At 40.8% G+C, this 18,185-nt stretch overlaps 1 protein-coding gene across 8 annotated transcripts in view; it reads right to left on the bottom strand.

Moving 5' to 3' along the window:
• Positions 1 to 18,185, bottom strand: part of ctnnd2b (catenin (cadherin-associated protein), delta 2b) — a 153,331-nt gene that overhangs the window by 104,911 nt on the left and 30,235 nt on the right. For 6 of the 8 annotated variants that reach the window (XM_027283522.1, XM_027283518.1, XM_027283520.1 and 3 more), the window contains exons 2-3: positions 15,536 to 15,672; positions 429 to 541 (exon numbers count right to left, since the gene is read on the bottom strand). In XM_027283522.1, coding sequence (XP_027139323.1) covers positions 429 to 541; positions 15,536 to 15,667 — 245 coding nt within the window. In that variant the 5' untranslated portion in view covers positions 15,668 to 15,672. Of the gene's footprint in view, positions 1 to 428; positions 542 to 4,392; positions 4,464 to 4,739; positions 4,993 to 15,535; positions 15,673 to 18,185 lie in introns of those variants that run through there. The other 2 variants (XM_027283524.1, XM_027283525.1) reach the window with 2 other exon arrangements.

The raw sequence follows: 18,185 nt of genomic DNA on the forward strand, positions 1-18,185 counted from the left end.
TATTAAAGATAAATGCTACACATAGCACCTTTGACTATGCACCCCTTGACTGGATTATATTGCCCAAGAGCCCTGAAGGTCTGCCTGAGATTTAGGCTGTGAAACCAAGCATGGCTGTGAAGTGATGTCAGTGTAGAAATTCAAAAAACTGCAGTTCCTCAAACGGCTACTTGAGGCTGGATACTGAATAAGTCAGTCGCCGTAAGTCCCCAAAAAACAAAATCTGGTGCACCAGAAGAATGCAGGAAGTCTCTTTTTTCTCTCTCAGTCTCTGACTTCCTTTGAATTTTGGACACAGGTCAAAGAGCATACCTGTAATGTGACCAGCTGTAAAGCCAGTCACCTGCAAGAGCACAGCTGACACACAGGTAGTCTGTACAAAAGAGGATCTGACGGTGTGAGACAAACAAACACGCACAAACACACACCTGATGCTAGTCATGCTTCCAGTCTCAGAGCCAAGCTTGCATCTCTCCAGCTGACTGGCAACAATCTGTCGTTCGGCTTCCAGCTCCCTGGTCAGACGTTCAAACTGCAACTCCTGGGGAGGGAGAGAGAGGGAGAGAGAGAGAGAGAGAGAGAGAGAGAGAGAGAGAGAGATGTGTCTTATCATTCTGTCTATTTATTAACCGTCACATTTACAGTCATCCTGAACATTACTTTGGCTTCGATGCCTCTGTCACATTTTTAATTGTTGTGAAATGGACTCTGCAGTCTGTGGAGGGTTTGATACGTTGCAAAACTGTGACACCAAGCTAAAGCCATCACAAATGACATTTGTTATTCTGCTGCCAGAGGACTTGCTTAAACAGATGAAGTTTTGGGACAAGATTTTGTTATTTTATGACATAAAATGTCACGCTCATGTGCAAGCTTCAGTATAATGCTTGCCTAAAAAGTCATCTATACACTCTGACTGTATTGATTTGTATCCTGCCGCTGCTGCCAGGGGGGTGGTGGCTGATATTAAGGGAGGGATAGAAAAGGTTGTCAGTCCAATCACCTCAGTTGAAGACGCAATCTGTGGCTGCAGTGTAGCACCCCGTGAAGAAACTGTCACCCAACTGCTGGATGTTAATACCCTCTTCACTTGAAAATGTATGGCCTGAATCTGTTAACATATATATATGCACTGAATGTTTAAATATACTGTAGCTCCACTAGAGCTCATCGAATTGTTGAATATACATCATTAGGTCATCTGTAAATGATATAATGCATCAGTGTGGAAATTCATGCTGCCCTGAATCAGGAGGATGGAAATAAGTATAAATCAATATGTATTAGTCTTACTGCAAATGGTGCCTAAATTCCTGGAGGAGGAGCACATTTACAAAACAAAAGTGCTCCATTCTTGAAAACAATGAATCTCATTTGCCAAATTTCCACCCAAATACAGATGGAAACCATCCAAACTTCCACTACTGTCATGCAAATGTTAAGTTAAAAGGAGATAAACGGTTGTGGTGCTAATTCTCCAGTCAGGTCCCATTTAACCACGAAGAGGAGGGCGCAACAAGATGACGTAAGTAAAAGTAGTGCTGGCTAAACCACAAACTAATGAAAACGATGTGGAAAGTTTATTTGAGGAATGGTTGGTTTCCAACTTTTCGACCTCAGCCAAAATTTGTACAAGCTCAGCACAAATTGAAGATGGACACTGAAACAACTGGATGGACTGGATTTCCTTACCCTCTCTCGTACTTTTTTCTCTGAGGCTTGCTTGTACACTTGTTTCAGGTCTACCAAACCATTTCAATTCCTCAATCTTCTTGTAAGTTTCTCGTTTCAACTTGACAAATGCCATCTGTTTACGAGGAGGTGAGCATATCCGACACCTATAAACACTTTGAATTGCTTTGTGCCTGAATGCTGCTGTATAAATAAACTTGCTGTATATTTTAACACTGCCTTTCTGCTCCATTTGCAAGACCAGTACTGCCCAAGAGTTTAAAAGAAGCCGGCAGAGAAAATACATTTAGCATTGTTAGCAGTAGTATTGTAAGCATAGACCTGGACAGGGACCTGCATGCCCTCAAGCATCTGTTGGAGTATGACAGTTTTCCAGGCATCCACTGAACTGTAAAGTTGTGACATTTTCATGCCCAAAAAAAAACAAGATTTCAAACCAGCAAGAATTTTTTTAAACTATTTTTTAAAGCTTCGTTTAAGTTAGTTTTTTTTTTTTTCATATGAATTCTCCAGTGAAATAGGCAGCCTATCTGTACATGAAAATTGGTGAAGACAACTAGTTTTAATTTTCCAGTTAAGAACAAATTGTTTCTGTGACTGTTTTTTCTATGAGGCCCATTGTTTTTAATGCGTAATTTATGCTATTCAAAGTCTGACAAATACCCACTAATTAACGGATACACAAACAAACCAACAGCTGATTATAGTATTTGTGTCTGCTGCTGCGACCATTACAGCTGATTAAACCTGAAAATTTGAACAGTTTGTGCAAAAGCAAACAAACAAATGAATCTAACTGCATTGTGGATTGTTTCACATTGAGCGAAAAACCGGTGCGCAGCTTCTAATTTATAGGTCTTAAATTGGTTTCTGACAGATTTCTGGTGGGTTTCCAAAACATAAAAGTGATGGAATTATAATATATCATGTCTGAACGGATGATATAATCCATCAATGTTACCCTGGCAGTATTTGAATGTGGAGGAGCTATTCTGAAAGAGATCTGAGCTCATCTAAAAGCTATAAAGCTTTAAATTTTGGATCTGTAAGTTAATGGACCTTCATATATTTCATTTGGTCTGATGAACATTTGCTGAAGTTTTCACTGAAATTTCATATGGCAGAAATTCTGTCTGAAAGTAAAATAAAAAATAAGACACTTTACAGCACACTGAACCATATCATGCTCAGTAACATCACAGATCAGATGCATCACAGACGTCCTGTTGCATATCTAACACTCAACCCTTGTGGAGTTTCCAGCTAAATTGAGCTCCATACATCCAGACAACATTTACATGTCATTAAAAATGAATAAAACCCTCACACAGTTAGAGAAACAGAACTTTTTAATAGCAGAAGATACCCAATAATATCTCCCAATCATGCCAGATCGGTCACCTTTACTTCAAGCATGCCTGAAGGGCATAAAAACTTGGAGGACAGTTTTCTGATGTTGAACTCCAAACACCTCCCAAACTCTTTATCAAAAGATATGGATACTTTAGACGGTATGGCCTCCAACTCCACTAACAGGAATCTTGGAATAATTTTTGATCAGGATTCGTCCTACTGCACACCTACAAAGCTCTTCATGGTCAGGCACCACCGTAGCTCATAGCTATTACCTCCCTGAAACACTCAGCTCTCAGAATGCTGGGTTCCTTGTGGTTCCTATAGTCTCCAAAAGTAGACTGGGAACCAGAACCTTCAGCTATCAACACGTTTTTTTGTGTGTATTAATATTACTTATTAAAATCCATTACTTTTTATTTACTTACACTACTTCTATGATAAATGTGGTAATTTATTTGTTATTTCTTCTTATTTCTGTCATTTTACAGCAATTTTAAAAAGAACACATTGTAGGAACTGAATTGAACATCATTTGTATACGTGCACACTTGCACAGAAGAAATAAATGTACAGACAGACATGAATGCAGTTGCAGACTAATGTGAAAACACACAACTCCCGCACTAATTAAGACTTGCTGCTGTGATGACACTTCATATACTGTATCTTCTGCTGTAAAACAACAAATGCAACGTCTGTTGCAGAGTGGAAAATGTGATGCTAACATGCTCTCTCTCTCTCTCACACACACACACACACACACACACACACACACACACACACACACACACACACAGCAAGAGCAACATGCAGACTCTTCCCTGTTTACACAACTTCAACATGATGATACATGGACGTGTTTACTCTGCACTGCGGAGGAAAATGTAGCTGTTCAACAGAAAAAGAAATCACCTGGCTACGTCAGCTGTGCTGAGTTGGCTACATTTACTGAGGTGGTGATGAATCATTTTTGAAATGGACACAAATAAAAGTCACGTGAGAAAAACTGCTAGCTCATTTTTAGCACCTCAGCCACCACAGTGTTTACTAAACGTGGAGCCAATCACCTTGCAAAGAAAGGCATGGATGATTTTAGTGTCTGTGATCTCATCACTTAAAGGCTCATTTGAAGATAATCCTTTGATGCAAACACACAAACCAGACACTACAAAGCCACCAGGAACCTACAAGAAATTTCATCACACAGAGTTAAGAAGCTGCGTTTCTATTTACATCTCAATCACCACAGAATGCAGGAAAACTGCATGTTTCCCCATGCGATCTGCCTTTTTGCAGTCAAATCTATCTCATCAGCTGGTATGAAGAAAGAAAAAAAGAACCTACTTCGAGGCAACATCTCCCGAACAGCTGAAAGAAAAGTGTTTCTCTTTGTTTGTTTGCTCGTTTGGCGTTCCTACAGCTGGGAGGCTGAACGGCTAAGCAGGATGACTAACAAGGCAGGATGGCGAGCCGTAAGAATTGGTTTGTAAAGGCATCTTGAAAACTCCCCCCAACCCCCACTCGCCTATCCGATCTCTGCTCTTTCTGATTCATGGCTGACAGGCAGACACCTGTTACTGCAGAGGAAGAGAGTAGGCTGGAATATAATTCTAAAAATGTGCTGGTGTCAAAGAGTGGCAAAAAAATGAAATAAATAAATACATAAAAAGAAAAGAGATGAGCACACATACCTTCACATGGACCATGCTTCACAGACAGACACAAAATCAGAGTGTCCCCCTTTTTCTTTTTTTTTGCTCCCCTCTGGTCAAAAAGCAACAACAACGCTCCCTCACCCTCCTCCAAACACTCATCTATCCTGGGTCAAACACAGTGAGAAAGACAGAAAGAGGGAGAGAGAGAGACCACAAGTGTCACTTGAGCTGCCTGCAACTCAGCCTCTCTCTCTCTCTCTGTCTATGTCTCTTTCTCTTTCCCTCCTCGGGGGCCATGAAACACACACACACACACACACACACACACACACACACACACACACACAATGTTCACTGAGGCACAAAGGTCCCCATGGCAACGGAGCATTTAGAAGCCCCGTGGCATTATTTATGCAACGTTGCATCACAATGGGCCCTCCCACCGGCTGACCCTGCCAAAAAAGCCCGCCACTCGCCAGTCACTCTCTGCCTCCCTCACTCTACCTCTCTCTCTCTCTTTCTTTCTCTATGACCAGACCATCTGCACCCCCCCCCCTTCAGCCACCATCACTGAAAAGCAACAGGGGGGAATTTTGGGGAGAGACAGAAGATAGAAGGGAGGTGAGATGAAGGGAGGTGCATACACACCCTCGAAACAGACTCCGACACACATACCTACACACCCTGTGTGTTCTGCTTCAATGAAATTGTATGAGCTGAGACGCACACAAGCACATTAGTTTTATATATATATATATATATATATATATAACAACAATATTACAATATACACTTTGCCGCAAAGGTCCAGACAGAGCAGCACAGCATCCAGAGCTCAGTAGACTCAGTTGTGGTGAGACTGTGCATGTTCAACTTTTCAGAACTTTGACACAAGAATGTGAGCAGCTGACCGAAAGTAAACTGTCTCGACCTGAGAGGGAACAAGGAGCCACAGAGTTCAATAGGAAAATAGAAGGAAATCATCATATTGATTTTATGCCTGCTCTCTGCCAAAGGATAAACTGCTCCACAAAAGAGGGACAGTTTGTAGACTAAGCTGTGCTTTGTCCAGTTAATGAAGGTGGAAGCTCACTTGCAAACTGCCAAGTGAAGCAGCTAGCCTGCTTACCTGTTATTCCACTAGCTCCTTAACTACACGCCAAGCAAGCAAATCACACAAGTGAACATTAGTGAAGTTTCATGTATGCAACAAACCGGAACAATCATATCTTACCCAGATGCAATCCATTGGAACCCACGGATCCATGACAGGCATCACAGTCGCTTCTTAAAGCAGGAAGAAGTCTTATAAAAAAAGCTCTTTACAATCTCTTTCTTTTTGCTTCGAGTCGTCCACTTCCTGTCCCCTGGATTCCACAGTCTAACTAAACCAATCATGACAAACACATGCTGCTCATGCAAAACTTTAGCCGACAGTCATTTCTTTATTCAAATTTGGATTGGCTCAGATTACATGGCTGTTTGGCTGCAGACTGACTGAACACAGGTTTAATCACAGAGATAAGTGGGCCATCAACTGGGTGTTTGGCTAAAACTAGATGGATCAGCTTGATCAACTCATCATTTCAGTCTGCACAGCATGTAAACACACAGCAGCATGCCTGTGGCTGTGTGTGCGCAGTATAAAGTATGTTTGGGCATTACCATTTGGATTGTGGAAAGCTGATGTACTCTGTCTTGGAAGATTTTTGCTGGTATTTAGTGGTCTGAACAAATTATTAATATTCAAGGGGAACTCATTTCAGAATAAGAAAATCAGCTGTATAATGTCTCCTGTGGCTGTGGGGGAGCCTGTCAGTTATGTGAGAGTAACCCTGATAATGTCATAATCAGTTCAATTTTGGATCCTGAGAGCATGTGTTATGCATTTAAATCAGGAGTTTTACGACTATGAAACAATCAGAAAAAAACATTTTTATACTCAACCACAACTGTCACTCTTTCCCCAAACAAACAGACATAACACACTACATTAAATATTAAATGAACCAAGCCAGGACACAACTTGATGAGTTGTGTAGTCCGTGGGCTCCTGGATAGTGCCCAGATTCAGTGACATCTTGACTGGTCTGATCGAGTAATGGCTCCAAAAGCCTAAACAGACTACCACCATTCAAATGAATGGAAAAACCTGTATTTTCGTCTTTGCACCTGATTTGGTGTGAAACTAATTTTATTAAAATGGAGCTTGGAAAAACATGTACAAACCAAATGATAATATTTGTTACACTATGTAAGAAATGGAAAAGGAATGATCAATGGATGCCACATTGTGACTTTCTGTTCCAGTATTGTGGGTCAAACTCCAAAAACCTTCCAGTTTTTAAGGCAGCCTTGCTGTTGCCTGGAGCCACAGAAGACATTATACAAGTGGCTAAGTAGGACTGACATTTATGTGAAAAGTTTCCTTTTACGTGACAAAATTTTATTCATCATCTTCATGATTTTCATACTCTCACAGAAACGAAACCACTGATACGGTCCTCTGAAGTCTAATTTATGTCCATCATATTGGTGGACAGAGACACTCACTGGCCAACATCAGGCTGCGAATGCGTGTATATGTGTGTGTAATCATAGCTCATTAAGCAAAATTAAATAAGTAAATAACAATTAACAAAGTCTTAATGAGCAGGTTCTACCATCAAGTCCTTGTCAACTGATCACATTACTAAAGATTGGGAGCCATTTTGAGCCTATTAATGGAGACAGAGGGAAGACAGATAGAGAGTTTGTGTGCAGCAACTAATGTACAGGAACAGGCTGGCCCCCGAAAACCCCATTAAAGCAATTAGTAAAGTAAAATAAATGACTGTAGGACAGCAGTGGGCTGCATGGGGAGCAAATTTGCTGTGTGTGTGTGTTCTAGCTATAGCTGTCTCCCCCTCTCTCTACAGCGTAAAGCGGTCTAATTGTGCCCCGTGGTGTCCGCCTGGCATTTAGTTGTTTCAGAAAGAGGTCTGTTCAATGAGAAAATGTCACGGTGGCTGTATAGCTAAGACCACTGCTGTCTAGAGCTATTGCTTTTGGCCCAGAAAATTACTACGAGAGGTATATCCAGTTGGTAACAAAATTGTCCCAGAGGCAGGGGGAAACAACAAGAAACAAGAAGGTGATAGAAAAATAGAGACCAGGGGAGCAGGGAGAGAGATGTGACGAAGACAGAGAAGCAGCGAGGGGGGAGATTTAGTGCCGTCCAGATACCAAAACTACTTAAATGTTCTTCCAAAACTTTACAGATTTGTCTTGTTTCCTGGTAACTGTGGCTGAAGATTCAGGGTTTAACTCCTCTCCCCACCACAGTCTGTGTATCCACCCTCCTGTGCAACAGTGCTGAAACTGGTAGTAAGCACAGGGTTAGAGTCATGAATTATGATCTGCTGTAAAATATTCAAAGCAAAGTGTCTTTGTTGTGCTTATTGTGCTGCAAAATGACAAGAGAACAGTTCACCCAGCATCAAGGTAAACTTGTTTATTCAAACTGGAGGGAATATCAAAACCTCTACAACATAAAAAGCTCAAGGCTATGACACATGGGGTAAACATCTAAAGGGTAAGAGTTCTCTGGAGTTTTCTTGACATTGTTGCTTTAATCACACTGAAACACCTTGTGGCCTTGTTATTTTTGTCTGACTTTATTGGCTGTTGCTGGGAGAATTGCCAATCGACATGCTTCCCCTTCCACATAATTTCTGCAGGTGCTGTTTGGAGAAATGAGGGCTGGAAATTGGTATTTTTGTAATTTAGTGTCCCCAGTTTCAGTCTCCAATACCACTGTAGAAAATATTGACAGTTGTACATTACTTATGATCAAAAAATAGTGAGCCAAACACTTTGCTAACAGCCAAACATCAAGCAAATGCAACAACACAAGACATAGCAGCCAGCTAATATTACTTACTAGCCCACCAGCAGTCAGCCCAGCTTGGCATCTGTCTTTTTAGCCTTTTATTTCACCAAGCTCTATCAACAACTAAAAGTCAGTCCCAGATTTCTTTCTTTCTCACTCTCTGCTTTTCTCTCTTTACCTTCCTCTGTCAGCGTTCACTTTCTACCATTATGCCAATAGAGGCTGATGAGCCTAGTTATATTGCACATAGCTCCAGTTCTGGCACGACACTCGCTCCACTACCTGTCAGCATTCCCCCTGTGGTACAAACACTAACAGTCCCCACTTCCCCTGTGCTCTGACCTCAGTCCAGGCAGCCCAGCTAACAAATTAAGCTAACAGCAGCTACAGCTGACAGACATCAGAGGGTAAACCAGGAAACATTTTCTCTATAGAATGTGATCCAGTTTTACCAAAATCAGTAAACTAGTTGGTGGTGTGTGAAGAGTGTCCGCAGTGCCGCAATTATCACTTTCTTCTGACTGGCACTGAGCACTCTGCGGATCAGCAGCATAAAAAGAAAGACTAGGGCGAGAGGGAGGATCACTGTGGTAACATTGTAGATCAACATGTACACCAGCGTACTTCTCATGTGTGATGGTATCTGGAGCACAAAGTTACATAGTGCAAGAACAGATACAGAGTGGGAATAAAATCTGCCTGACACACCAAACTATGATATAGTCCTTCCTGATGCATGAGCTGAAATCTGGGTTCTAACCATGTTGCAGCATAATTTCCTCATAAAAATAAAATAATCAACACCACTAGACTTTACTCAAATATAATAACTTTCAAAATTTTATAAAATATAAACAACAGAATAACAGAAAGATTTCACTATCATAAGGTATAATTTGCACACTGTGCATCTGTCTAGATAAATGTCTAAATGTCTGTCCAGAGAAGAGGTTTGTCTCACTTTGTTACATTTATTTTTTATGGTCCCCACATTGAAATGAGAAGATTGATAGATAGAGTTTGTCTACTACCATCAGTTGTAAATCTTCCACAGTTACGATGTGAACTGCATATGTGGTGTGCCAGAATCGACAGCCTGATATAGCTAAAGGTCTTAGTGAATGGTCTATTTAGTATGGATACACATACACACAATCAAAGAGACAAAACCACATTCATATTCACACAAAACATATTCACATTAGGGATGGGGCTGATCCGATCCAGTATTGGTATCAGGATCCGATATCAACGTAATTCACAGATCGGAAATTTACAAACCAACCTGTGGAAATTTCCGATCCATGAGTTATGTCTGACAATCAATTTTTAACCCTTAAAGTTGCATATTTGTTTTCAGGATGGTATTTTTCCTGTTTTCTGACCTCATACTTAGCTCCAGTTGCCTTTTGGAACACACATGCATATGTACATATTGGAATGGTATCGGTATCGGCAGATATCCAAATTCAGGTATCACGATCTGATCGGAAGTGAAAAAATGTGGATCCGTGCATCCCTAATTCACATACAGCAACATTTCATAGCTGAAAAAAGACATATTGCCCTAGTTCTGCTGTGGTGCTCTGGCCTGGAGTTTTCAGCAGAAAATAACAAAAAGTAAGACTTTCTCTCAGAAGCCAACACTCTGCCTGACAGAGCAGGAGAGAGCGGGGAGAAGACAAAGCATGAGCAAACACAATTCCCTTTAAATCCCTCCCCTGCCTCTTCATCACTTAAATATTCTACTTTCTCCTTTTCTGCATGCCCCCTTGCATATGAAGTAAAAGAAAATAAATATTTGATCTACTTTGAAACCACTTTTTTATGAATATCTAACTCCATTGTGAACTTTGAAGAGAACTATATTTGGTAATGTAATGAGGTAGCCAGTGCTAAACAAATCTTAATTAATCCTTAATAGTGAGAGGGGGAGGCAAGGCAAGCATCACACCAATAAAATAACCTAATGAATCATCCAAGAGTGAGTGCAATTACTATAAGGCCGACTGTTTTCACAAAGCTATTAATCCTGTGTCTTCTTTATCATCTCACATGCCATAACAGCAGTCATAAATGTGTGCAGTGTGAAGTATTTGTGCTTTGAGAGTAGTATGTAAAAATTGGAGCCTGCACAGCCACTAAATATGTAAATAAAATGTGGTCAATTAAAAGAACGTAACACTTTAGCTGTATTTATATAATGATGTGTTGGTAGGTGAAGAGAAGAACTGAAGTTTAATTAGCTTTACAAAGAAAATAAATGTAAGCCTAATTAAACCTCAGTATGAACTGCTTTCAGTTTGGACTCATATAGGTTGTAGGTCAGACCTGAGAGAATCAGTTTCCTGCTTCACTGCCAATTAAACGCTTCCATAGAGCACCATGATTCACATTAATTATCTCGCGGCCAAGAAACTGCAGAAACATCATGCTCTGCCTAAAAACTTTGATTTGCCCATTAGAAAGCTAGATTTCCTGCTGTCCTCTCTGCTGCCTACAGTCAACCCCCCCTATTTTCATATCCTTGAGCACATTATCATGTTTTACTGTCAGTGATGTCTTTTCTACCTGACGTTACTCATGTTGCAACAGTGTAAAAAACAGTGAGTCATGCTGTCAACTTGATGGAAATGAGAGTGGAAGCAGTAATATATTGTATTTTCTAGTTTTGGAATAAACAGAATAAGAATATGAGGATCACTAGATACTTCCACCTTCACTCCAGGTCCATCCTGGAGCAAAACTAGGTAAATTTCTTTGTCTTGTTTGTTTATGCAGGTCATATAGAAGCATCAGTATTAAACTGAAACAGTTTTATAACCAGTTAAAAACGCCTTATAGTAATTTCAGTATTGAATGAACTGAAATTTACTGCTGTGATGTAAGTGTTTTCTTTGTCTTAACTATATGTGTCAAGTGTTGCTTATTGGTCATTTCTTATTTTGCTTTCCCCAACCGTTAAACTCTAGATGCATTTTCCTCAGCTGCAGCGGTTCATCAGCGAGGTTAGATCGGGCGCAGCAACTGATTGTATAAAATTCAATTACCTTCTCCTGTATTTTCTGCTTCTTTATTCATATTGCATGAGCCAAAGCTCACAGCATTTAGCTGTGCTGTCTTTCACATTGGACTGGCACAAAACCTGGTGTGGTAGTAAATATGTTCAGATACAACTGGAATCAAAAAGCACTGGAAAAGAAACATGAATTTTATGGATTCATATTGTTTTGAACTGCTGTAGGTTCTTGTCTGTTGATACAACCATTTATTATTATTAGGGTAGAATTGTTGGGTAGTGTTGTTGGGAGTACGGTCTAGACCTGCTCTGTATGGAAAGCGTCATGAAATAACTTTTGTTATGATTGAAATTTTGCATGTTCCGGACTTCGGCTTCCATTTACAGTCTAAAGACATACAGTTAATAGATTAGGTGAGCGTGAATGGGAATGTGTCTGTTATAAACTGGCGACTTGTGCAGGGTGTACCCCACCTCTCACCCAATGTCAGCTGGGATTGGCTCCAGCTCCAAGTGACACCGATAGGGATAACAGGTGAGCTACCAGGGCGTCCCCCGTTCAACCTGTTTTGAGGATTTTTTTTTAACATTTCAGAAGTGACTGGATTGTCAAACGTTCCCATGCTGCAAGCAAAAAGACAGATAATCTATATCCTGTACCTCTTTCACTTTATCTGTCATTCAATATGACAATATGTCAAATTTCTCAAATAGGCACAACTCACATTGGAATGAAACTCTTTCAGAGCATGCAGTTGACACTGCACTCTCCCAATAGCAGATGTGTTGACAGCGGAGATGATGAACGATACGAGGACAAAAGCTGACAGATGTGATAAATACAACGTCGAATGGCTAATCAATCTCATGTGGGTAGAAGGAAACAGAGGAAAAGCAGCAGCATGGATCTCTTGGTGTGAGTCAGCAGAGGCAAAGGAGTCTGATTGGCAGCATGCATGTGAGCATGTGTGTGTCCAAGTGTGTGTGAAGCCTTTTCTTGGTCTCTCATGCCTGACCTTCATCTTTATGGACCAAAAATGAACAGGAAGCGGTAGTGTGTGTGTGTGTGTGTGTGTGTGTGTGTGTGTGTGTGTGTGTGTGTGTGTGTGTGTGTGTGCACTGGATGAAAATCTCCAGAAAAAACTGCTTCCAGTCTGGTTACAAACTTTGGCAAAAACCCAAACATATTGAAAAATTACACACCGCAAGAACAAGTATGAAAGGAAGTGACAAATGACTGGCTTAAAAAATAATAATAACTTCACCATGGTGCAGGAGCATGAAATATAATGACTCCAGCTTGTAGAGGAAGAAGAAAAAGGAGGCGGAGGAGAGAGTGTGCAACCATCTATTCGTCTTCACTTTCTTCAAATAGCTGACACTCCTTCTGTTCCTGCCTTCCCCTCTCCAGACTGTCATTTTGCACATTCTCTCAGCAGAAGGCTATTACCATACCTCGGCATCATGTGGGTGCGTGCGCATGACCTGTGTGCGTATGTCCAAATCAACATGACCTACTTAGAGTAGGGATGGACTAGAGAACACTGTAGCATCTGACAGTGAGATTTGAGTCTAAAACATGCAGAAGCCATTATTTTTCCTACTCTCAGCATTTTCACTGGCTATCTTTAGCAACTGCATTTCAGAGTACATTTCCTCACATCCTGTAGTACTCAAGGACACACACGGTGTCCACGGTATCAAGTATCCACTCGAACTGTCCACCCACCCACTGAATGTATAAATACACACCGCACATCTTCTCAGACCAATTCCAGACAGAGCCAACCTTCAAAGCACTGCTATCTAGACTTATGTTGTTGTTGTTATTTTTTTATCAGAATCAATGCAGCAGAACCAGAAAAATATAATCTTTTTTATTATTCCACAAATTCTTCTGCTATGTCAAAACCTGGCACCTACATTATGCACAATACAACCCGACTGCAGACAGCTGGGTTGGAGATTCAGGTTTGTTATGCTAGCCTCATGCAGACATGAGGGTTGGGCTACAGATGTTTACTCCACACCTCCAATCCGTTTAAAGACCAATTAACACACTCAATATTGGGCCCCCTTTAAACACATACTGTAATAAGATCTCACATTGACAACACATTAAATCTGTTCTATATCCACTCTATGTTAATTAGTACTAATCCTATGGAAGAATAAGCTAGTGAGGCTTTAGAATTAACTATGCCAGTGTAAAAATCCATCTGTTCACCATTTTGGTTCAGATTAAAATATCTGGGCAACTTAGACTGTAGTCCGAGTAGTATTGACCAAACACATTTGAGTGAGCTTTGGTTGCCTGCAGGTAAAAGTGAAGCGCACTGGCCGAAATACAATCTGGGAATCCATCGGCTACATCTGACAATGATTTAACCTTTGAAAAAATTGCTTTCATATGCAGGTATCTGTTTATAGAGATTAGCCAAAATGTCATTCTCATCCTTCTCACATATGAAGTTGCTAATGGGATAGCAGAGGAAGTCTTGGTCTGGATATCCATGACCCTTTTCCGGATATCCACTGGCTACATGAGAAGCCCTTGCTGTCGTCAGACAATAGCAGAAAAGTTCTATTAGGGCTACACCTTAATGACTTTAGTTATCCCCTTAATTTTCTATCACCAGCACCAACAACTTTTTCATCCCAGATCACATTTAGGCACTCATGATCATGATCATGAGCACTGCCACAAGAGGCTGCTGCTGTTATTGTAGGCTTTAAATCTTGTTAAATCTTTGAATCCTCGTGTGTCACTGCTTTTTGAAGATGATTACATTTTGTGTGTTAGATTCTGTCTTATCGCTCATGCAGTACTTTTCACTAGTTGTTCAGTGTTAGTTTTTTAATATACTTCAATGACTGGCGTATGTGGCTGGTCCATTTTGCTTTTAAATCACAAATGGGAGATGCACCAGTGTCTTGTTTAAAGTGTGTGTTACTGATTCTCAACTTTTGTCAAAAAATGCTGATGCTCTCATGACCGGCCTTTTTCTCATTTCAAGCTTTTTTGTGTAACAATAGTTGGCTGGCAAAAAAAAAAAATATCTGTAGACCGCCAGGAAATCTTGTTTGAAGTTTAATGAAACCAGTGGTTTCATTTCTCATCTTTCTGTGATGTAGAAGTGATTACTTTTCAGCCTGAAATAAAATGAATCTTTAAGTTGATGACTTTATGAAACTGTGTCAGATCAGATTGCATCTTTAAACCCTCAAATCACAGATAAAACACATATCTGCACATATATATATATGCACATTTAATAGTGTTGTTGATCAATTGAGGTATTTGAATAACACACATTGTGCATAGCGACCCTCCCCTCTCCATGTCTCCATTTACAACCAACATCTCCCGTCTCTACAGACTGTGGCCTGCTACTGACAGGTTTAGTTACACTTTAAATATAATTCTAATCATCTTCTGTTCTTCTAAGTTTTGTCTCATCTCACAGAGCCAATGGGAACATAATCTGCCACTATTGATGTGTATGATGTATATTACCTGCTTTGAACATATGCCAAAAGGTAGCATGTAAAGGGACAGCATACCTTATACAGATTAGGAAGAAAAATCAAAGTGTGGGCTTTGTCTTGTCCCTTTCCTCCTTCGTAATATACAGTATCCCCAACAAAGCTATTCAGACAAAATGGAGTGAAATGATGCATCCCACCACATCAGAGCATTTTTAAAATTACCCTGAGAGGCTGTAGCCCAGGGCTTTCAGCAAACAGATCAAAATGTGGTGACATATTTGTGACATATTAGCTCAGATGGGCGTTCCATCATTTGTGTTTCCTGTCACCCTCTTTCACACTGAAATGACTGGAGGAATTATCCTCACAAATTTCTGGTGTTCATACTTAATTAACACACACACACACACACACACACACACACACACACACACTTGCACAAAGAGATCTAACCTGTTCCTTGACGGAGGCAAGAATGGCGGAGGTGGTTTCAGACTCAGAGCCGTCTCCGTTGGAGGCGTTGAGGACGGGGCTCAACATGGTGGCAGTGCTGGCAGTGTCAGACGCCACCTCAGGCACTGGCATACCTCCTGAAAAACAAGAGAACATGCAACTCTTTTACTATTATTAAAGACACTCTGACATCCCAGCATTTAGGCTGTCACACCTACACTCTCCTACACTTGTACTCAGAAACAAACATGCACGCAGATATGGACATTAGAGTGAAGAGGTGCAGAGAGACACATACACTTCCAAGCATGCTGACATCATAGGGTCATAGAAAAATATAAGATCACTGACGAACCAGCCTACGACTGGGCTAAATTTGATTCCATTGCAACATTTTGATCATTATTGATTTATGTGCTCAGATTTTTTTTTTTTTTTTTCATTTTCTCTCTGGATTATTCATGCTCCGGGTCATGTAGAGCTGGAGCTTATCCCAGCATGCATTTGGCAGAGGGCAGTGACACATCCTGGACAGGTGCACCCGTACATCTTTCCAACAGGAAATCTAGGCCAGAGAGAATCAAGAGAGTGTGCAGACTCCAGAGAGACAGTGAGAGATTTAGTGGTAGTCTAGCAATAAAAGCCACAGCAGTCATAGCAGTAATAGAAATTATAGCAGAAGTATAATTTAAAAAATAGCAGGAAAGTTTGACTTGGCAGGTGGGGGAAGATCTCAGGTAACCCTCTCAGGCGTGGACGTATTTATTTGGTCTTGGTACACATTTAATCAATTATCCATTTTACCCACACAACCTTTTTTTTTAGACTATGTGGCTATCAAGCTTACCTGAAAACACATAGCTACCTCAGTGAAGCTAACCTTTGTGATAAAACTACACCAGCCAGTGTACTTAGTTAATCATCCAGCTCTTCAGTGCACTATATATTATTGCAGCTACAGTAATGTAAGGAGTTGTTGTCAGCTCTGTCCTGTGTGTAGGACTAAGCCCCATCCGGGTCAAACACGGTAGGTCAGCCCACTTTAAAGCCGCCCTTCCACCCTAACTGCTGTTTTTATTTTTTCCTCAAACTGAGAATGAGTGTGTGATTAATAGACATAATCCATTACCATGACAACCATATTGCCGTTTTAGCGACATCAAGGAGGTCAACATCATTAGCACAGCAATAGCATGGATATTAGATTTAACTCTAGTTTTGATGCTGTGGCTGTAATGTGACGGACCACAATATAGCCAAGATACACACATACCACATTGTCCTGTTTTGGTAAAGATGATGAAGATATTTGTCAAAAATATTAGGCAAAAAGTGTGGCTTATCATCATTGTAAGGATAACACTCAGACAAATATAAAATATAGAAATGGAACAATACATTGGACTGTGGCTTTAGCTCTGTGTAGTAAGAGTAAAAACACATTTGTAGACATATAGTGCCATAAAAAGTGGCATGATGATACGAAGAGGACATTTTTGGCACATGAACTGTATTTCCAGTCATCATGACATAACAGATGTTTATGCATATTACACACATTTGCGGCAAAACAGTTGAACCTAAGGTCATATAAGTACAAGTACAGCCCACAAACAAGCATTATGAAAGACACAAACGTGCTGTCATTTAAACAATGCCACTTCAGAAATAGCAGTAAACATGAGAGCTGTAGTACTACTGTATAATAAAGTAGTCAAATTGTGATATCCTTTGACAGACAACCCAACATTTAAAGCATGAGGCTGGCAATATTCTAATTTTGTCGACAATTGGAGTAAAAAAAAACAAAACCAGCAATGTGTTGGTCTCTCATGCCACGTGCCATGTAATCATGATGCAGCACAGAGCCGGTGAAAACAATGTGCGAGCAGCCTGCGAGCAGAGTGGAGGGATACGTGCGGAAAGGAAAGGGGAGTTGGAAAGGTGAAAAGAAAAAAGGAGTGGAAAGAGAGTGAGGCAGGGTGGAGAGGGCAGTGGAGAGGAGGAGGCAAGGTGAGGAGAAAAAGACAGATACATTAGGAGTAGGAGGGTGAGGAGAAAAGAAGAGAAAAAACTCTTCTTGTATGCTGCTAGGCAACAATCTGTGGTCACTGAAGGCTGCTAATATGGCTGACCTGGCTTTACTCGTCTTCCATTTTGGAGAGTGCTCCACTTGCTTTCCTATGGTTCCATCTCTAGTCACCGTTTTTAAACTTAAATTTTTCATCACCATCCACCTTTCTATTTACACTACATCCCTTTCTCCTCATGCATCCTCCGCATCCTTGTTGCCTTTATGCTTCCCTCTTTCCCTGCTTGCTTCTCTCACTTGACCTATTTCAGTGTTTCCTCATCACTTCAGCACATTTCTGCTTTATTAGGCAGCATGCAGCGGAGGGTGACGGAAGGAGTTTGACCCAAAAGGCTGCAGGTTGGATTTGAACCCGCAACACTGCGGTGCACCTGAGCCATCGCAGCATCTCTACCCAACCCCCTACTCCGAGTGCGCACTGTATATCATGAACACTCGGCTGCTTATGTGGCCTCATGACAGCACTACATGCTCCACAAGCTTCACGTGTTTCCCCTTTCCATCTCTGGCTTGCAGGGTCACAACTGCATAGCATTATCATGTGTGGCACGTCTCCCA

Source organism: Larimichthys crocea, chromosome X, assembly GCF_000972845.2.
Source record: "Larimichthys crocea isolate SSNF chromosome X, L_crocea_2.0, whole genome shotgun sequence".
Classification (NCBI taxonomy): Eukaryota; Metazoa; Chordata; class Actinopteri; family Sciaenidae; genus Larimichthys; species Larimichthys crocea.